Genomic DNA, 22,049 nt, shown 5'->3' with positions numbered 1-22,049 from the left:
TGTCATGCTTTAAAGGGAACCTGTCCGGTCCAATATGCACCCAGAACCACGAGCAGTTCTGGGTGCATATTAGTACTTTAGAAAAAGTGTTTCTAAAGATTGTTTATCATCTGCTAATGAGGCCAGGGACTAGTCACAAGGGCGTTAGTTCCTTTGGCTAGTCGGCCCACATAGCATGTTAGCACACTCATGTGGGTGTACTAACATGCTAATGAATACGCAGCGACGCCGCACATACCTCACTCCTGATGGCGGCCGGCAGAGGATGGATGCACACTGCCCATGATCGAGAGTTCCGGGACTTCCGATCATGCACACTAAAGCGATGCTGGGTGTAAGCTTCACGCCTTCAGTGAAGAAGGTTCCTGCAGCCCTTTAAATCAATGTTACCCAACTCTTGTCCTCAAGAGCCACCAACAGTGCAGGTTTTCAGGATTTCCTTAGTATTGCACAGAGGTTGTAATAGCCACCTATGCATGAGATTACATTATCACCTGGGAATACTAAGGAAATCCTGAAAATATGCACTGTTGGTGGCTCCTGAGGACTGGAGTTGGGAAAACACTGCTTTAAATCCTCAGACGTGCGCTTGAATACCTCAGAAAGAGTTTTATACTCATGTGTTGCATGTAAATTGGGCAGTTTGATGAGATAGAGGGGTCTCCAAATTGTGATCAGTGTTGCCTCGGTCCCTTCAAACACCACTTCTCTTAGTTGCATGTAAATGGATGACGTCTCTACGTCATCCATATAGTGCCTGCACAGTGCAATCACTGGACCAGGTCTCCAGATGGTGCAGATATGGCGACACATATACTTTATTTGAGGTTGGAAATATAAAATAAGTGCTAAATTGGATATAGGAGGATACTGTCAGTTAGAGGAAGTGCTTGAAGCTGGATGCAATACCATGGTGGGAGTGCTTGGTGCCACAATACCGAATGACGGTAAGGAGGGAACCACTTGGACATCCACAAATCCAGACAACTGGATTCTGTAGAGCTGCATCTGAATGGAGTATTGGCTGTAGATATTTACCACCACTCTATTCATTCTCCACGGGACTGCTTAAGATAGAGAACAGTGCTCAGCTTTTCTGGCAGTCCCATGGAGAAGAATGGAACAACGGTGAGCATGTCTGGCCAGTGATACCATCAGATGGGCCTCTGCAGAGTCCTGTTCTCAGGATTGTTGGGGACCCACTGCTCAGTAAGGCTGCGTGCCCATGATAAGTGTTTGCAGCGTTATGGGTGCAGTGTGTTTCAGCTGCGGCCAAAAAGCTGCAATGTACAGTTCAAGCACAGTGGATGTCATTTCTACAAATCCCATGCCCATTGTGACTGTATGGCCTGCAGCAAAATCTGACCTGCGGTGCGGCTTTACGAGCCACAAGCATGTCAATTCTTTGCTGCGGAGTCGCAAGCGTCCTCTGCAGGGAGAACAGAAGAGAAACTGTAGCGCTCCGAACCCTAATCGTGGGCATGGACAGTTACGGTCTACTGCAGAGGAGACCTGCGTCCCTGCAGATCAGGACCTGTTGCGTCCAGGAAACAATGGGTCCTGATTGTGGGCATGTACCCCAAGTTATCACCTCTTCTTAGGATAGGCATATATACATTCACTATGTGTCACTTCATGTATTTACGAGTTCCACTATTGCTACACACATGAAAACATGAGGTACCGTGTTAATGCTTTGGGAAAACACGTTGGCTTATATGACATTTATAATAAGTTTGTATGTTCTCCCCGTGTTTGCGTGGGTTTCCTCCCACACTCCAAAGATATACAGATGGGGCTCACAATCTAAATTCACTAACAGGGACAGTGAAGATGACATCTGTAATATTAAGTGTATAACCACCAGCGACACGGGGTCTCAAATAGATGGACCCTAAATCTAAATCACAACTCTATGTGCAGACCAAGGCCTAAAATAAACCGGGGAGCAGATATCATCTGGCTTGGGTAATAAGGACGCACGACCCAGGAGGAACCACACTGCGCAAAAACAATACAGAGGCCGGTATACTATATAAATTTTAAGATCAAGGTTTGCATGTTGTGATTATGGGACTTTGCACAAGACACAAACTCGGCTAAAAACGCAAATCTGACGTCCCATGTATTTTCACATGAGCAGTTCGCTTTTCTTTGTTAACATGGTTGTCAGCCAGCAGATTTTTGATAATTGTGGTCTAAAAATAAATAAAATGGGAATAAAAAATGCATTTGTAAGCAGAGCGCAGGTATTTTTGTAGTGGAATTGTGCTTATTTTTAGCCAGAAGCAAAGTCTTTATTAAGAAAAGATTACTAAATGAAATGTCAAACTTTTGGAAATCAATTTGGAAACCGCAGTCTTGCAGGAAGCGTTCTTGTGGGCCAGGTTATCAACTTTCATTCATCTTTCTTGCACAGTTATTGTAGTTATTGTCAGTCGCACAATAGCAGCAGATAGCTTAATTGCAGCAGCTTAAAATTTTTAGTATTCTCCTGGAGACTCAGACTAGTTCCAGACCAATTTTCTTACCAATGGAGCATTTCCTGGAAAACGCACAATAATCAAGCGCAGCTCCCATTGCCTTCCAAAAGATTAAATTAACTCAAATCAGACGCCAAAAATGGAAGTAATAAGCATCCAAGAACGGTCATAAAACGTGATAACGATTGCTGCACATAAAAGAAGTTTAGATCTGACAGCTGGGAATAACTACGGCATTAAAGCTCCGCAATGAAAACTTCGCTGGAGATTTTTTTTTAACCCATTGTAATCTATCTAAACAAACAGATTCACATTTATAGCACCTTTGCAAATGAAGAGCTGAAGTCTTACCGGGAAAGAAAATGCCCATACGTCAATGGACTGACTTTAGATTCACATTATTGGCTTAAAGCCACCATACACATTAGATCAGTGATGTTGGATGCTGTGGTGGCGCGCTAGGTACGGAGAAGTACCAAGCGAATGGGAAGGTAAGGGAAACCCTGAGTCTAGGGAGAGGGAAGATGGTGACCCCTGACCAAACCTACTGCTAGTCCCTGGGGTCCTTCACCACCCTAGATCGGTGTGGAACCTATGCACCGAGCTGGATAGCTGACCCAAGGTATCCCTAATGCTGGGCCCTAAATAGGGAATGGATGGGATGAGCCCTTTTTCAACCTCACTAATCACTATAGATGACACAAGGAGGACACACAGGAAAAAGCATGAACTACCATATTTTTCGGACTCTAAGACGCACTTTCCCCCCCCCTAATGTTGGGGGAAAGTGGGGGGGGGGGGAAGCATCTTATAGTCTGAATATGGGGCTGTAGGGAATGAAGGTGCTGCGGTGGAGCGGGTCATCAGCGGAATGAGCAGGCTGTAGCAGCGCCTGCCGTGACCACGTGGGCCCTCTCATTTCATATGCATACATCCTCCCGCCCATCATCTCTCAGCGCTGAAGCCGGCGTTGACAGGTTGGCGGGATGATGGGCAGGGGGTGTGCGCATAATTAGCAGCTGGCCCGCGTGATCATCCCTGGCAACTACAGCCTGGAGTGATCATGTGTGACATTACCCGTGTATCATCATCAGCGCGAGGCGCAGTGAATAAGTACGGTATACTCACTGGTCACCATTCCCCTGCAGCATCGCGATGTCCTCCTGTCTGACGGCCAGCTGATCTGTGTAGAGAGCGGTGCATACAGGGATGACGTCATCCATGTGCGCATCGCTCTCCACACACATCAGCGGCCGGCAGACAGGAGGACATTGTGATGCTACAGGGGAACGGTGAACGGCTCCACACAGGTCAGCGGCGCTGCTGCTGATACAGACAGGAAGATGATCGATGCTGCAGGGAGTGAGAAAAGGGGAGTATAATCGTTTACTTTTTTCTGTGCCACAGGATGCAGGCCATATACCAGGATGGGGGTATATGAGCAGGATGGGGATATATACCAGGATGAGGGACATATATACAAGGATGGGGATCATATACAAGGCAGGAGGATCATTACCAGGATGGGGTACCTTAGTAGAGAATTTGGGGATATCACCCCTATAATGCGGGCGTCACACGAGGCGATCTATCGTGCGATAGATCGTCGGGGTCACGGTTTTCGTGACGCACATCTGGCTTCGTTGGTGATGTCGTCCCGTGTGACACCTACGCGCGATCGCTAATCGGTGAGAAATCGGGTATCGTGTACTCCTTGTTTATTTTTAAAAAAGTTTATTTTACTTTGCGCCGGTTGTTCATCGTACCCGGGGCAGCACACATCGCACTGTGTGACACCCCAGGAACGATGAACACAGCTTACCTGCGGCACCTGCCGGCTATGCGGAAGGAAGGTGGTGGGCGGGATGTTTACATCCCGCTCATCTCTGCCCCTCCGCTTCTATTGGCCGGCCACTGTGTGACGTCGCTGTGACGCTGAACGTCCCACCCCCTTCAGGAAGTGGATGTTCGCTGCCCACAGCGACGTTGCTCAGCATGTAAGTGCGTGTGACGGGGGTTAAACGACTTTGTGCAACACGGGCAGTGATTTGCCAGTGACGCACAAACGACGGGGGCGGGTACGATCGCTCGTGTGATCGCACGATAGATCGTACCATGTGAAGCCCGCATAAGTGTAAGCAGCAGATCCTCACCCAATAACAGTGTGTCATGACCACATTTTTTGCTTAATTTTTTTTTTCCCTCCTCTAAAACCAGGGTGCTTCTTATAGTCCAAAAAATACGGTACTTATCCATACATGACACCGGTAGAAGTTCAGCAAAGTTTTCAGCAACGATATCAAAAGGAGTACAAGCCACCCGCTTGCAACCAAGGCTTGAAGGAACAGAAAAATATCACCAGCACCAGTCTAAGGCTGGAAACACACCTATGCGTGTGAAATCGGTCCGAGTTGCCTGAAAAAAACTCGGCCGATTTTAGTTCTTGTTAGGTCAGTGTGCAATGCTTTTTTTTAATTGTTTCCATGGTAGCAGAGCGTGTGTAATGCGTGCGTGATCCTTTTTTTTCTCAGCAGCTGTCATCTGCCATGCAGCTCTGCTACATGGCCGCTGACAGCAGACACAGACAGAGCCGCACGATCAGAATGAAGTCGGATGAACGTCACCCAAATTCATTGTCATCCCGTGGCTCTGTCTGAGTGGCATGGCATGATTTTCGGTCACCGGTGAAGGTCTCATCGGTGACCGCAAATCCCCTGAGTGACCGCAGTGAGCCGCGCTATCATCGGTGCCATAACTGAGGTTACCCGCGGCCACAGCAGAAGTCCTCCCACTGAGATCTGAGGCCGCGGGTAACCTGAGTGACGTCATCGCTGATAGCGCTACTCACTTCAGTCGCTGCGGGGAGCTCACAGAGAGCGGTCGTGGTCGGTGACCGATCTCTGTCAGCTTCCGATGTAGCAGAGCTGACAGCGTCGAGGGACCTCTGTGGATTACGTCGGACCTGGAAGGGTATTTGGGGGTTTAATAAAGTGGTGAAAGAGGTTGTTTTTTTGTCATTTATTTCAAATAAAGGATTTTTTGGTGTATGTCTTTATTTTCTTTATCTTACAGGTTAATCATGGAAGGTATCTCGGGGAGACACCTGCCATGATTAATCTAGGACTTAGTGGCAGCTATGGGCTGCTGCCATTAACTCCTTATTACCTCGATTGCCACCGCACCAGGGCAATTCGGGATGGCCGGGTACAGTCCCGGGACAGTCGCATCTAATGGATGCGGCTATTCCGGGCGGCTGCTGGCTGATATTGTTAGGGTGGGGGGCTCCCCATAATGGGGGGCTCCCCATCCTGAGAATACCAGACTGCAACCAATCATAGGCGCCGGTGGGCGGGGAAAGCAGTGAATACGAGATTGAATAATGAGCGACCGGCTTTTTCAAAAGAGGAGAAGCCGCCGGAGCAGTGTGAACGCCGTGCAGCGCCGCGCTGGGGATCGGTGAGTATGAGAGAGGGAGAGGGGAAACACTGGAAATGAGTGAGGTCTCACAATGTCGGTCAATCTCTATGATTGACCGACATTGTGAGACCTCACTCATTTCCAGTGTTTTGAGAGACATGCGATTAATGTATTTAGAAAAACGAATGTCACTAGGATGGTGTGAGTGCCGGTCCGTTTGACATGGTTTTTTTCACGCTCCCATAGAGTTGCATTGGAGAGACTCGTGCGTGAAACTCGCCAAAAAGCAGCATGCTGCGATTTTTTTCTCAGTCCGATTTGGAGTGAGAAAAAAAAAAAAAAAAAAAAAAATCGCAGAAGAGAGCTGATTCATTGAATAACATGTGTCCGAGTGTAATGCGAGATTTTCTCGCATTCCACTACTGCGATAAACTCACAAGTGAGAAGCCGGCCTAAGGCAGGAAGTCAAGAGAATTCCAAGCACCAAGCGCACAAGCACCAAGAGAATGCTGATGATCAGCAGCTGGGAGGAAGTCGAGCTCCTACTCGGTCCAAAAGGGGGAGAGATTAATCCAGCAGGAAATCTACCTATACCAATGGATATTGACAGCAAGAACAATGGAAATTCGGGGACCATTCTGCACAGCCAAATGCTGTGACCTTCTATAGCCAGAAACCACATGACTGTCACTGGTGATATGTGGCTCCCTACAGTTAGGCATTGGGGAGTTTGCTATCCGTGTTTAATCAGGTACAAGCCACACGCATCGCTATGGTTATACGTGTGACATCTATCGGAGAAAACACGGGTCTTTGGAATAAAAAAGTTTATATAGTCACCTGTATCCAGCGCTGTATTCTTCGGCTCAGCTGCCTCCTGCTTCTGACCCCCGCTCATTCTACTCATTGATTATTTACTGCACTGAGGGCCTGGAAGCCGGAGCATTGCGGTGAGAGCACCGCATCGCTTGTGACAGATGAATATCCAGCAAGCAGTGTGTGTGCGCAAGTTCCCAATGAACTCTGATGACCTCCTGATGACACCCCCGGCGACACCTGCACTACTTCACGGATTTAACAGAGTTCATTGGGAACTTTGATAACCTCCTGGACGTCACTGCACACACACTGCTTGCTTGCTGAATACTCACCTGTCACCAGCAATGCGGTCCCCGATGCGGTACCCGTGATGCTCTGGCTTCCAGGTTCGAGGTGCAGTGAATAATCAATGAGTATAATGAGCGGGGGTCAGGAGCGGCAGGCAGCAGAGCTGAAGAAAACAGCACTGGATACAGGTGAATATAGAAAATCTTTTTATTTCAAAGACCCGTGTTTTCTCTGGTACGTGTCACACGAATCATATCAGTGTGCGATCCGTGTGACACCCGTGCTGCTGGAGAAAAACGGACATGTCTGCGTGTGTGGCCCGTGTGATTAACACCACAGAATGATATGGGTAAGTGTGACATCCATGTTAAAAACAAATGTCACTTGTACCTGAAACACGGACGTCTGAAAGGGGCCTAAAACTGTCCTGAATAACCCCTTCAAGGATGATTATATGACCTAAACATCAAATTAATAGAAAACAGACGATGCCGTACAGCAACGCTTAAAGACTAAAACTTTGAGGAGATTTTTTTTTATATGTTTCGAGCCCTTTAATTCTGAGCAGATCTGGGTCCTGAGAACACCATGATACAAACCTATTAGAAGTGCACAGGTCAGGAGACAATAAAATGGCACAAATTTTCTAGCGAATATGTACTCCGCTGTGTGCGCGCTCAGTGTCTCCAGAGCTGTGCACTTCTAGAGAGGTCTTTTAAGCAATTCATGGGGTCCCAGGATCCAGTCTCCCATTCATTTGCTCAAAATTAGAGGCTTTAAAAAGAAAAAAATATCTACCCAAAAGACAAAAGATTGAAATGTTGTACAGAAAGTATAAAAGAATATTGAAAGCTGGTATATTATTTGCTGTGCTTGAATTGTAACCACATACTAAGCGCTTACTACAATTGAAACCAGTCAAGCCACCAGAAGAGTGCAGATTAGTGCTGCTCACAGAGCATTGCCTAGACGGGGGGGGGGGGGGGGGGGGATGAATCCTGGGCCTGTGAGGTGAGGTTCATTCAGACATGACAGATGTCGTAAGTTGACAGATTTGGTTTGCAGGAGCCGTACGATCCCCCAATACTGGGGATAGTTAGTGGGGAAGAGACGTTCCCCAGCCCTCAGTGATGTCTCAGATATCTACGGCTAATCCTTGTGAGGGGGTTGTGCGGATGTAGTCTTCAGTGTTATCTGACCCCCAGCCCCAATTATTGCTCAAATAAAGACCTCCATATCTAGTATGAAGATAAAAACATCATACCTTTATGGAAGCCACGTGAAGCATTGTCTCACCCTTGTGGTTTTTCTTCATAAATGAAATACTACTTGGGGATGTCTGAACGTTGGTTCCAAGTTGACACTTTCGTCTACCATCTTTAGGAGATAAAGGTGTAAAATGGTTCTTAGGCGTCGTCTCAACTCTTGGAGAATTTCTGACTTTGCCAAGGTCACCAGTATCATCTTCTGACTTGGAATCGTCGGCGACCTTTGCTTTTCTTGGGCGTTTTGTTGCACTGGAATTAGGGGAAACAATCGGGTAATCTTTGCGTTTTAGAGGAGTTCCCTCTCTCTTGGTTCTTCCAGAAGAAATATTCTTTAGCCTTGTAAACTGTAACAACTTCTCTCCGCTGGCCTGTTCTTCCACAGATTTCACCGGCTGACTGGTTTGTCCATTTTCTTCATTCAGATCATGGTCATTTTCTTGTCCTGTGCCAGTATAAGGGGCAGAAATTACAGACTGACTTTCCTTCAAATTGTTGATTTCAGTAGTGTTATTTTCTTCATGATTTTCTAACTCAAGCTCCATCTTTTCTGGACTTTGTTTAATCAGTTCTTTACATTCTTGATTGCTTTCTTGCAAGTCTTCTGGTGTGTAAAGAACATGTGGAGGAGTGCAAAAGGACACCGATCTATTGGATTCCTGGTTATCATTTTCCTTTAAGTGGTCAGTTCCTATACCCCATTTTTGGTTAATGTCCTTCAGCAGCTTCTTCTTGGATTTCCTAGATTTTACTGTCTTTTTTCTTCCAGGCTCCACATTGGGTGAAGAAGAGACAAATTCGTAAGCCGACACCAATGGAGTCTGTTTGCTGTTTGATGGAAGCGGTTGTCCATTTTCTTCACGTTCCAGCACATACCTCACCTTTCTTCTCCGGGGGCTAAACCACATCTTTATCTGTTTTTTCTTAGATTCTCCTACCGTAGTGTTCTCTATGAGTGATGCATCTTGACATAAATCCATTTTATTTCCTGTAAGAGAAATGAAAATTATAAGTCATTTTCAGCAGTTTATGTAAGCACCATTAGTTTCCAATAGAAGAAATTGTTTTGAAACGGTACTCTTTTTAAATGGTGTGAAAATAGGGCACTCATGGGAATACACTTTACCTGCGCGGAGAGGATTGTCATGATTTAGCAATTTTCAAATATGATTCATAAAAAAAAAAAAAAACAAAAACACAACAACAACAAAAATACACAAATGCCAAGTACATGGTACAAGACAGAGGGCAATAGAATAAAACGGCGTCAAGATGATGAGTGGGGAAAGGGTTTTCATGTTTCGTGTAACAATAAGTAAAATTGAGAATCAGAAAAGGAAATATGCATCTAATGTATTGTCTTGATTGGCATTTATTATCTAGACAACTACAGTTCTTACCATGTGAAGGTTCAGTGCGCACGCACACACACACACACACACACACACACACACACACACACACACACACACACACACACACACACACACACACACACACACACGACTGATTTCACAGAGGAGGACAATTGACATCCTCCAGTCATTCATTTACACCAACATTTTCATCTACCTAATCTATGGTATTGTCCTAAAAAAAAAACCCAAAACATTCCTATCTGTTGCAATGGCCTCTCGCATACTAGATTTTGTGACAGATTTGATCATATGGGACAGAAACTGAGCAGCTATCTGAATGTGTAACAGCACCATTAAGGCCTCAATAGATATATAAAAAAAAGTTGGCCAAAATGGCCAATTTTGAAGAATGATCATTGGCTGTTTTGGTAAAACAATTGTGTTTCCTGATGCAGCTGAAAGGATAAAGGCGACTAAGCATCAACATGTAGAAGAACATTATACAGTAAAGGGGTGTCCACTACTTGGACAACCCTTTCTCATTCGCCTTCCTCATCCCTGTAAAGATAAATAAGCCTATACTCCCCTCCAGTGTGGCCGCAGTTCTAGCGATGTCTGACACCGCGCTCCCGGGGCCCTCGTGACATTGTTGTGACATACGAGCCCGTTGACCAGTTAGCGCCGCCTTCCTTCTCCTTGCCTTCGGATGTTTGAGCAGGAAGTCAGCGCTGCGCTCACATCCTGATCAAACATCCGAAGGCGGTGAGAAGGAAGCCGGTGCTGATTGGTCGGGGGGCTCATGTGTCACAACAATGTCACATGGGCCCCAAGAGCTCGGCTTCAGACATTGCTAGAAACGCGGCTGCACCAGAGGGGTGTATAGCCATATTTATTTTTACGGAGGCGAACAAAGGGAATATGAAGGGGTTGTCTTACATATTGTAAATAATCCTTTAAATTAAAAAAAACAAACAAAAGATTACTATGGCTCATTTTTTAGATACTTGTTAAATGAAATCCAGAAGTAGATGAGATATCCTGTAACACGATCTATAGGTTTCTAAGAGCCAAACACTTGATACAATGTCCAACTCTGCCTTTGCTGAAAAGAACATAGCTGCTTTATATTAGTACAGGTCTTGTTTAGGCAGGAATGCTCTGTAATCCACCTGAAAAATAGCTAAATAAACACTAAAACAAATTGAACATCTGCACTGCAATGGAAAAATGACTCTGTACACCGGTTCAGTCTTTTGAGCGGCTTGTAAATAAGGCTAGTTTCACACTTGCGTTGAACGGCATGCGTTGCATTGCGTTATATGACGGAAGCAACGGATGTGTTGCATATAAATGGCACAACGGATGAAACGGAGCGTACAAAACAACGGAAAGCTTTTTTTTAAAATTTTTTTTTCTTCTTTACAGTTGTACCGGCAGCAGACTATTGTGAACAATCAGGTGATCGCTCTCAAAAGCCGGCTGCCGGGCGCTCAGCTGAGCGCTCTCACATGCCGGCGGCTGGGCGCTCAGCTGAGCGCTCTCACATGCCGGCGGCCGGGCGCTCAGTTGAGCGCTCTCACATGCCGGCGGCCGGGCGCTCAGCTGAACGTTCGGCCACCGAGAGACAAAATAAAGTTTCTGTGATGAAAAAAAAAAAAATGACCAAGCGCAGTGAAAAATAGAGGGTTCCGCCGCTCAAAAAACGTTACATGCTGCGTTCCTTCCGCCCGGCGGAAGCAACGCAGCGTCAGCCAGCGGAAGCAACGCAGGTACTTTTGGCACAATCCGTCATCCATACAAGTCTATGGGAAACAGCAGAATCCGTTAATGGATTCCGCTGTTTTCCAAAAGGGCGGATTGTGACGGAAAGGAAAAAAAGCAAGTGTGAAAGTACCCTAATTCAGGTTTACAAAGACACAGAGCAGTTAAAAGAAGTGACCTGATCATTCTGCAGATGGATCCTACTTCGATGCTACTCACTAATTCGTCCAAAACAAACTTGTGAGAGGGGGACAAAAAAAAAACCAACCTCCCCCAAGCCCTACAAAAGCAACAAAAACCCAAAATATAAACAAGACACACGACTGAGCAGACGACAAAAATCACACTTCAGGAGAACAGACGCTGACTTGTCCTGAAGAGTCATCCTCCTGAAAAACTCACTGGGTTGACAAACACCTCGGAGGTCTTGTGCACATACTATAATATTTTTCCCTCTTTACACTAAATTCACACAAAACACTGAGAAAAATAATCTATTAATCTGTTTTTCCACACTATAAGGCCGGGGCCACACGGGGCACTACTGCGATCCTCGCATGACACTCGGCTCACGCTGGCAGCACAACAGGAGCCGAGTGTCATGCGAGTGTCACTGCGACTGTGGTCCGATCAAACCACAGCTGCGGGGGGCGGGCCGGTGCTGCGGAGGAGAGGGAGGGATTTATCTCCCTCTCTCCTCCGTTGCTGGCTATTGCCATTCTCGCCCTGCACTCGCAGTACACCGTTGTACTGTGAGTGTAGTGCAATTTTTTTCTCGCCCCATAGACTTGTATGGGTGCGAGAGAAACAAAGATCGCATTGCACCCGCAGCATGTTGCGACTATTTTCTCGGTCCGATTAGGGCTGAGTAAATAATCGCTCATGGGTGCTGGCATATGGAGTAATATTGGTCTGAGTGGAATGCGATGTTTTATCGCATTCCACTCGCTCCGATTTTCATGCAGTGTGTCTTATGCCTAATGTAGACACATGTATAATAAAAAAAAAGAGAATTTTGTTACTTACCGTAAATTCTTTTTCTTATAGTTCCGTATTGGGAGACCCAGACCATGGGTGTTTAGCTTCTGCCTCCGGAGGACACACAAAGTACTACACTTAAAAGTGTAGCTCCTCCCTCTGAGCTTATACACCCCCTGGTAGCCAGTCCTAGCCAGTTTAGTGCAAAAGCTGAAGGAGAATAGCCACCCACAAGTAGAACCGAGTAAGAACCGGAACAACCGGAGACTCTGTCCACGACAACAGCCGGTGATAACACACGGAACAAGAAAACAGGCAACAGGGAGGGAGCTGGGTCTCCCAATACGGAACTATAAGAAAAAGAATTTACGGTAAGTAACAAAATTCTATTTTTCTTTATCGTTCCTTTGGGAGACCCAGACCATGGGACGTTCCAAAGCGGTCCCTGGGTGGGAATAAACAGAAAAAACTAAGAAGTAGACGGAGCCTAACTTCACAAGTGGGCGACAGCCACCTGAAGGATGCGTCTGCCCAAGCTCGCATCTGCCAAAGCATGAGCATGCACTTGGTAGTGCTTCGAAAAGGTATGCAGGCTAGTCCAAATGGCAGCCTGACAGACTTGTTGAGCCGTAGCCTGGTGCCTAAAAGCCCAAGAGGCACCGACAGCTCTGGTCGAGTGTGCTTTGATCCCCGGCGGGGGAGGCACCTGAGTACTCTGGTAGGCGTCCGAAATGGTCGATCTAATCCAACGGGCCAAGGTCGGCTTAGAAGCAGAGAGACCCTTGCGCCGCCCTGTGGTTAGCACAAAAAGAGGTGCACCGCCTAATCACAGCGGTGCGAGACACATAAATCCGGAGAGCACGCACCAGATCTAGAGTATGCAGCGCTTTCTCAAAGCGATGAACAGGGGCCGGACAGAAGGAAGGCAAGGAAATATCCTGGTTAAGGTGGAAGGGAGAGACCACCTTAGGAAGAAAGTCCGGGGTCGGACGGAGAACTACCTTGTCTTGGTGAAAAACTAAAAAAGGTGACTCTGAGGAGAGCGCAGCCAAATCAGAGACTCTCCTGAGAGAAGATATGGCAACTAGAAAGGCCACCTTTTGAGAAAGCCGATACAAAGAAACCTCCCTAAGGGGCTCGAAAGGGGGTTTCTGCAATACCGTGAGGACCAAGTTAAGGTCCCAGGGATCCAAGGGCCGCCGATAAGGCGGAATGATGTGAGACGCACCTTGCATGAAGGTGCGGACCTGAGCCAGCCGGGCGAGACGCCGCTGGAACAGCACTGATAGAGCTGAGACTTGTCCCTTGAGAGAGTTGAGGGACAGTCCTAGCTGCAGACCGGACTGTAAAAAAGACAGAAGGGTCGGCAACGAGAATGGCCAAGGAGAATGGCCGGAAGAGCGACACCAAGACTGGAAAATTTTCCAAGTCCTGTGATAGATCTTGACGGAGGAAGACTTACGGGCCCGAGTCATAGTGGAGATGACTTCAGGAGGAATACCAGAAGCCGTCAAAATCCAGGACTCAAGAGCCACGCCGTCAATTTGAGCGCTGCAGAATTCGGGCGGAAAAACGGACCTTGCGAGAGCAGGTCTGGACGGTCCGGAAGATGCCACGGCATCTCCACGGACAGTTGGAGCAGGTCCGGATACCAAGCTCGCCTGGGCCAGTCTGGTGCAATGAGGATGACTCGACGGCCCTCCATTCTGATCTTGCGCAGGACTCTGGGCAAGAGAGCTAGAGGGGGAAACACGTTGGACAGACGAAACTGGGACCAGTCTTGAACCAGAGCGTCCGCGGCGAAGGCCTGAGGATCGTGGGAGCGAGCCACGTAAACCGGAACCTTGTTGTTGTGACGGGATGCCATTAGGTCCACGTCCGGAGTGCCCCACTTGCGGCAGATTGACTGAAACACTGCTGGGTGCAGGGACCACTCGCCACCGTCCACGGATTGACGGCTGAGATAATCTGCCTCCCAGTTTTCTACGCCAGGGATGTGGACTGCGGATATGGTGGTCTTGGAGTCCTCCGCCCATTGAAGAATGCGTTGGACCTCCAACATTGCCAGGCGGCTGCGTGTCCCGCCTTGGTGATTGATGTAGGTAACCGCTGTCGCGTTGTCTGACTGGACTCGAATGTGCCTGCCCGCCAACAGGTGGTGAAAGGCTAGGAGAGCTAGAAGCACAGCTCTGGTTTCCAGCACATTGATTGAAAGGGCTGACTCAGACGGAGTCCAAGTGCCCTGTGCTCTGTGGTGGAGATGTACCGCTCCCCAGCCGGATAGGCTGGCATCCGTGGTGAGAATCACCCAGGATGGAGTCAGGAAGGAGCGCCCTTGGGACAGGGAGAGGGGTCGAAGCCACCACTGAAGAGAGCTCCTGGTCCGTGGCGACAGAGCCACTAACCTCTAAGGAGGAAGGCCGCTTGTCCCAACAGCGGAGAATGTCCAGCTGCAGAGGACGCAGATGGAACTGGGCAAAGGGAACCGCCTCCATGGAGGCCACCATTTGACCCAGCACCTGCATCAGGCGCCTGAGGGAATAATGGCGGGGCCTCAGGAGAGAGCGCACCGCTAGCCGGAGAGACTGCTGTTTGATTAAGGGCAACTTCACAAGTGCCGGCAAAGTCTCGAACTGCATCCCTAGGTACGTGAGACTCTGGGTCGGAGTCAGAGTGGATTTGGGAAGATTGACAATCCACCCGAATTGGGCTAGGGTGGCGAGAGTGAGCGAAACACTCCGCTGACAGTCTGCGCTGGATGTACCCTTGACCAGAAGGTCGTCCAGATAAGGAAGCACTGCTAACCCCTGGAGGTGCAGGACCGCAATCACTGCAGCCATGACCTCGGTGAATACCCGAGGGGCCGTGGCTAACCCGAAGGGGAGAGCCACGAATTGGCAATGATCCTCTCCTATCGCAAAACGTAACCAACGCTGATGTGACACTGCGATTGGCACATGTAGATAGGCATCTCTGATGTCGATGGACGCCAGGAACTCCCCTTGGGTCATAGAGGCAATGACTGATCGCAGAGACTCCATGCGAAAATGCCGCACCCGGACATGCTTGTTGAGAAGCTTGAGATCCAGGATGGGCCGGAAGGTACCGTCCTTTTTTGGAACTAGGAAGAGATTTGAGTAAAAACCTCTGAACCGTTCCTGAGCGGGAACTGGGACAATCACTCCGTTTGCCTGCAAGGACGTCACGGCCTGCGAGAAGGCGGCGGCCTTGGAGCAGGGGGGAGTTGAGAGAAAAAAAATCTGTTTGGAGGGCTGGAAGAGAATTCTATCCTGTAGCCGTGAGATATGATGTCTCTCACCCACTGATCGGAGACTTGCTTTAACCAAGAGTCGCCAAAGTGGGAGAGCCTGCCACCGACTAAGGACGTGGCTGGAGCGGGCCGAGAGTCATGAGGAAGCTGCCTTAGTGGCAGAACCTCCTGCGGTCTTCTGTGGACGCGCTTTTGGGCGCCAGTTGGATTTCTGATCCTTGGCTGAGTTAGCGGTCGAGGCGGAAGGCTTAGAGGATGACCAGTTGGAGGAACGAAAGGAACGAAACCTCGATTGATTCCTACCCTGGGCGGGTTTCCTGGTCTTGGTTTGTGGCATGGAAGTACTCTTCCCGCCAGTAGCTTCTTTAATGATTTCATCCAGCTGTTCACCAAACAGCCGTGAACCAGCAAAAGGGAGCCCAGCAAGAAACTTCTTGGAAGAAGCATCTGCCTTCCACTCTCGAAGCCACAAAATCCTGCGGATAACAAGAGAATTAGCTGAAGCCACCGCAGTGCGGTGAGCAGCCTCTAGCATGGCAGACATGGCATAAGATGAAAAAGCTGAAGCCTGAGCAGTTAAGGTAACCATCTCAGGCATAGATTCCTTGGTGAGGGAATGCATCTCCTCTAGAGAAGCAGAGATGGCTTTGAGAGCCCACACTGCTGCAAAAGTCGGGGAAAACGCGGCCCCCGCAGCTTCATACACAGATTTGGCCAGAAGGTCAATCTGACGGTCAGTGGAATCCTTAAGTGAGGTGCCGTCAGCCACCGACACAACGGTCCGGGCTGAGAGCCTAGACACCGGAGGGTCTACCTTTGGGGAGTGAGACCACTCCTTGACCACCTCAGGTGGAAATGGAAACCGGTCATCAAAACCATGCTTTGGAAAGAGTTTGTCAGGGCAGGCCCTGGGTTTGGTCACAGCGGTCTGAAAACTGGAGTGGTTAAAGAACACACTCTTTACTCTCTTAGGCGAGGTAAACTGGTGCTTTTCTGCCAAAGAGAGTTGCTCCTCTGACACTGGCGGATTGAGATCCAGCACAGAATTAATAGAAGCAATCAAATCACTAAGATCTGAGTCACCCTCAGAGAAATCGATGGGATACATAGCCTCCGAGCCCCCAGTGAGGGCATCCTCAGCATCTTGAGAGTCCGCTCTTGAGACAGAGCCGTGGGATGGGGAGGGGGAGGAAACCCTGCGCCTTCTCTTAGAAGGACGGGGTCTGGGATCAGATGATGAATCCTCCGTGAGCTCCGATGGACGGAGGTCAGAGGATAGGAGTCCTCTGTCAAGAGTATTAGAGGCACCCTGTGAGGGAGGCTGATGCATATTCATCAAAGTCCTGGACAAAAGTCCCATGGACTCAGCAAATGACTGGGATATGGACCTAGAAAAAGGACTCTACCCAGGCCGGGGGTTCAGTCACAGGTGCAGCAGCAGCCTGAGAGACCACTGGGGGTGAGACTCCAGGCTGTGGCACCGCCAAGTTAGAGCAACCATCACAGTGTGGATAAATGCTCGGCTCAGGCTGCAAGAGCTTACATGCAGTGCATGCAGTCCTTGTGTGAGACATGCTGCTGGAGTGGGGGCTTTGCAGAGAATAAACCCCAGGGAGAATATACAGAGGTCCACAACCGGAGACCGGCTGTGGCTTACCAGACCGCTGAGCGCGGTGTTGTGTGCCCTCCAGATCCCGAAGCCCGGTCCCCCAGTCGCAGCACCTCAGCAGAGATGCAGAATGCAGGATGTCCCAGAGCAGAGTGAACTCTGCCTGAGAAATGGAGAGAGGGGGCGGGACTAGGAGGCGTTCCTATAAAAGAGCGGGAACTGGAGGGCTATAGAGACCTGCAGGGAAGGAGGGACGCCCCAGCAGTGGGGAGTGTCCCTCCCCTGTGTAGAACGGCCGCCGGGAGGAGCCGAACCTGTCCCTCTGCATGAGTGACATGCGAGGGCAGGAAAATGAAACTAGGCCTCCGGCGAAGCCGGGGCCTAAATTTAAGCGGCGAGGCCGACAATCAGGCACCATCGGCGCGGTTCTCAGGCAAAAGCTAGAGAACCCGCCGGAAAAGTTAAAAACAATCACATACAGCATACTCTCCCCTTACAATAAAGAACCGGGACCCTCAACATAAACGTCTCAGGTACTTAGCTGCTGAGACGCAGGGCCATGTCCCTGGGGATGAGTGCTCCGGTCCAACAGAATCCTCAAGGGGCTGTGGATGGAGACCGGACTCCTGCCAGGCATGGAGACCGTGCTGGCTCCCACTTCAAGCCAGAGCCCAGAAGGGATGGTGAAGGAGCGCGGCATGTAAGGCTGCAGCCTTGTAAATCAACCTTAACAACACCGCCGACACAGTGGGGTGAGAAGGGACATGCCGGGAGTCCAGACATGGACCCGCTTTTCTTCAAACTCTTTCCAAAAGTCAAACAAATCAGATGAGAATGCATGTGTGGATGTATGCCTCCTGACACAAAGCAATAAACTGGCTAGGACTGGCTACCAGGGGGTGTATAAGCTCAGAGGGAGGAGCTACACTTTTAAGTGTAGTACTTTGTGTGTCCTCCGGAGGCAGAAGCTATACACCCATGGTCTGGGTCTCCCAAAGGAACGATAAAGAAAAATAATAATGACATTATAGACAAACAAAAATTTGAGATATTACAAAAAAAAACAAAAACACACAACAAACCTCAAAAAATTTGCATACTTAATATACCCCAGAACCCTATTAATGTATATTCTGTTGTCCATCGAGAAAAAATTCCTTTTCAACACATTAAAACTAAGACACCACGGCTGAATGCAGCCCACCCCCAGGGCATTAGTGACAGGCAGCACCGCCTATCCTTTAGAAATGGTGCTAGGATTAATGCTGAGTTTGCTCTGTCACTTTGCTGCTTCTTCTGGCAACTCAAGGTCTCAGGGCACAGACCAGAAGGACGCTACCTGCCAGGACGAGACGCTCGCTGCCAGCTCTATAAGGATTCACATCAGCTGTTATTGTAAGAAATGTATTAATATTTCAAGACATATTTTGGCCTGATATGTGAGCACCAGTTACAGTAAAAACCGGGCTGTAATCAAATATTTATATTGTTAGACTGAATATTCCAGTGTCTCTTGTGACCTTCCGAAAATGCTGCAAAATTAATACGCCTGCGGGAAGTTTAAAAACAATTTATCAGTTTCTATAAAAATTCGAAGATCAAGAGTCAGACCCCCGCTGGTCTACTCTGACGGCTCCATGTGGCGCAATGATCCCCAGGAACAGCTTGTAACGTCAGCAGCACTTTGCCTGGTACTCCAGCTCAGTCCCATTTACTTATATAGGACTGTTCTGCTATGAGCTACATTACAGGTAGAGGTGCTCCTGAAAGTATAAAGAACGCTGCAACCAATTCCTGCAGCTGTTCAGAGGAAGCCACATTAATGCCTGCTTTACACGGGACGACCGATTGTGAAATTGAACAATCGATCGTACCCGCCCCCGTCGTTTTTGCGTCACGGGCAAATCGCTGCCCATGGCGTACAAAATTGTTTAACCACCGTCACATGCACTTACCTTCCGGACGACCTCGCTGTGGGCGACGAACGTCCACTTCCTGAAGTGGGAGGGACGTTCGGCGTCACAGCGGCGTCACGCGGCAGCCGGCCAATAGAAGCGGAGGGGCGAAGATGAGCGGGCTGTAAACATCCTGCTCACCTCCTTCCTTCCATTAAGCCGGCGGGAGCCGCAGGACACTGATGTTCATCGTTCCCGGGGTGTCACACGGAGCAACGTGTGATGCCACGGAAACGATGAACAACCGGTGCCATGTTTCATAAACGATTTTATGAAACCTAGCGACGAGTACACGACTCACGATTTGTGAGCGATTCTGCGTCGCTAGGGGGTGTCACACAGGCCGATGTCGCAAGCGATGCCGGATGTGCGTCACAAAAACCGTGACTCGGACGATCTATTGCACGATAGCTCGTCTCGTGTAAAGCAGCCTTAACAGCAGTGCTAACATATGTAGCCCACCCTATAAGATAGACAATTTTACAGAAATCCATTTGAATGTCTCGCAGAAATAATATAAAATGTATTGCTATGACAAACCCTTTCACGATTATCAACACTTTCACACTTATTTGTTTTTATTGCTCATGAGTTTCCTAAATGCTAAGTTAGCCAACCTTTTAAACAGAACAGTCTTCATCAATAATGAATAAAAAAAAAAAAAAATGTCTTCTGTTCTACATGCTTAGTGTGGCACAAACAATGCAAAGATTGAGTCAACTTCTCCCCTTATCTGGGTTTAGGTGTGATTTTCATATTGCCCACATTTGTTACTGCCACAGGCGAGTTTAAAAGGGAACCCGTCACCAGAATTTTCGCTATTAAACTAAAAGAATCCCCTTCTGCAGCTCCTGGGCTGCATTCTATAAAAGGTTCATCTTGCTACTGGCCCCCCTTTCAGACCTACATAACAACTTTATAAAATATTACCTTTTGCTTTGGTAATGAGGTTTGTTGGCCCCGGGGACGGGCTGTATTTTGTCAGTTATCACCCCTCCTGCCGCTGTTTGCTGTCACCCAGTGTTCATTTACATAGATTAGGCCGCCGCTCTCATGTTACTCAGTGCTCCGGGAGTCTCGCGCATGCGCAGTGGCACTATCTCAGGACTGCGCACTGTTTTCAAATCTCGAGCGCCGGTGATGTTATTGCGCAGGCGCGAGATTATGGGCGGTGCTGTGAATGTCATCACCAGCATCATCCAAGTACCCACCCATAATCTCACGCCTGCGCAATAACATCACCGGCGCTCGCGATTTGAAAAACAGTGCTCAGTCCTGCGATACTGGCACTGCGCATGTGCGAGACTTCAGGAGCACTACGGAACATGAGGGCGGCGGCCGCATCTATGAAAATGAACACTTTTAGTGTTCATTTTAGTTTAATAGCGAAAATTCTGGTGACAGGTTCCCTTTAAACGAGCATCACATGCCTGAAAGAAAGTTGTTCAACCACAATTTTGGAAAGGTGATAACCATTTTGTTCAGCTAATTTTGGGGGTTTTGTGTGAAATTATGTCCAATTTGCCTTTTTCACCTCCCCCCTCCCAGTTTAGTTTTCCTGGGTTGTTGCAATATAAAACAAAAGAAATAAACGTGTGACAAAACGTGTAACCAATAATTTTCCAGGAAAAATGCTTAATTTTTTGGAACAATTTCAAGTGTGAACACTTTCGGCCATGACTTCATATATATCCATCTACCATGAAATATACACTAATTTATTATACGCACAGTATATATCAAAATAGTGAGTACACCCTTCAAATTGTTTGTAAATACAATATTTTATATCTTTTCATGGGACAACACTGAAGATATAGTAGACTTAGAAACTTGGCACTCAAGATAAATGTGAATAGTGGTCTTTATTGAGAAGAACGTGTAGGACCAGCACAAGCACGGATGTTTCGGTCAAAGACCTTTATCACTGTGCATGCAGGGGGTCCTGAGGTATAGCAACTTGAAAACTGGCGTAGTCAGGTATGTGGCATTGCCACAGACAGCAGTAGACACTGCGTCATACCTGACTACGCCAGTTGCCAAGCCTTCTGAGGACCCCCTGCACGCACACTGATGAAGGTCTTTGCCTGAAACGTCTGTGCTTGTTATGGTCCTACAAGTTCTTCTCAATAAAAGACCACTATTCACATTTATGATGAGTGTCAAGTTTCTACATCTACTTGAGACGGTTTTGGACCCTACTTGAGCACCACCCCAGATGTGCCGTGTGTATCAACCAACACTGAAGATATGACACTGATAGGCTAGTTTCACACTTGCGTTGAACGGTATCCGTTGCATTGCGTTGTGTGACGGATGCAACGGATGTGTTGCATATAGTGGCACAACGGATACAACGGATGCTGCAAAACAACGGAATCCGTTCTGATTTTTTTTTTTTTACAGTTTTACCGGCGGGAGACTATTGTGAACGATCAGCTGATCGCTCCCAGTAGCCGGCCGCCGGGTGATCAGCTGATCGCTCCCAGTAGCCAGCCGCCGGGTGATCAGCTGAAATCGCTCCCTGCAGCCGGCCGATCAGCTGATCGCTCCCAGTAGCCGGCCGCCGGGTGATCAGCTGATCAGTCCCTGCAGCCTGCCGTCGGGTGATCAGCTGAGCGCTGTCACTTGCCGGCGCCTGGGCATGCCGGCGGGCGGGCGCTCAGCTGAGCGCTGTCACTTGCCGGCGCCCGGGCATGCCGGCGGCTCAGCTGAACGTTCGGCCACCGCGAGCCAAAATAAAGTTTGTGATTTAAAAAAAAAAAAAAAGCATGCGCAGTGAAATCCAGAGGATTCCGCTGTTCAAAGCAATGTTACATGCTGCGTTCCTCCCGCTGGGCGGAAG

General features: G+C 48.3%; 1 protein-coding gene across 2 annotated transcripts in view; it reads right to left on the bottom strand.

Annotated features, from left to right (window-relative positions):
- BARD1 (BRCA1 associated RING domain 1) overlaps nt 1-22,049 on the bottom strand; it is a 74,284-nt gene that overhangs the window by 26,556 nt on the left and 25,679 nt on the right. For both annotated transcript variants that reach the window (XM_075318947.1, XM_075318948.1), the window contains exon 4: nt 8,272-9,260. In XM_075318947.1, coding sequence (XP_075175062.1) covers nt 8,272-9,260 — 989 coding nt within the window. The remainder of the gene's footprint in view (nt 1-8,271; nt 9,261-22,049) is intronic.

The sequence above is a fragment of the Anomaloglossus baeobatrachus genome, chromosome 7 (assembly GCF_048569485.1).
Source record: "Anomaloglossus baeobatrachus isolate aAnoBae1 chromosome 7, aAnoBae1.hap1, whole genome shotgun sequence".
In the NCBI taxonomy this organism is placed as follows: domain Eukaryota; kingdom Metazoa; phylum Chordata; class Amphibia; order Anura; family Aromobatidae; genus Anomaloglossus; species Anomaloglossus baeobatrachus.
This window is presented reverse-complemented; position numbering and strand designations above follow the sequence as displayed.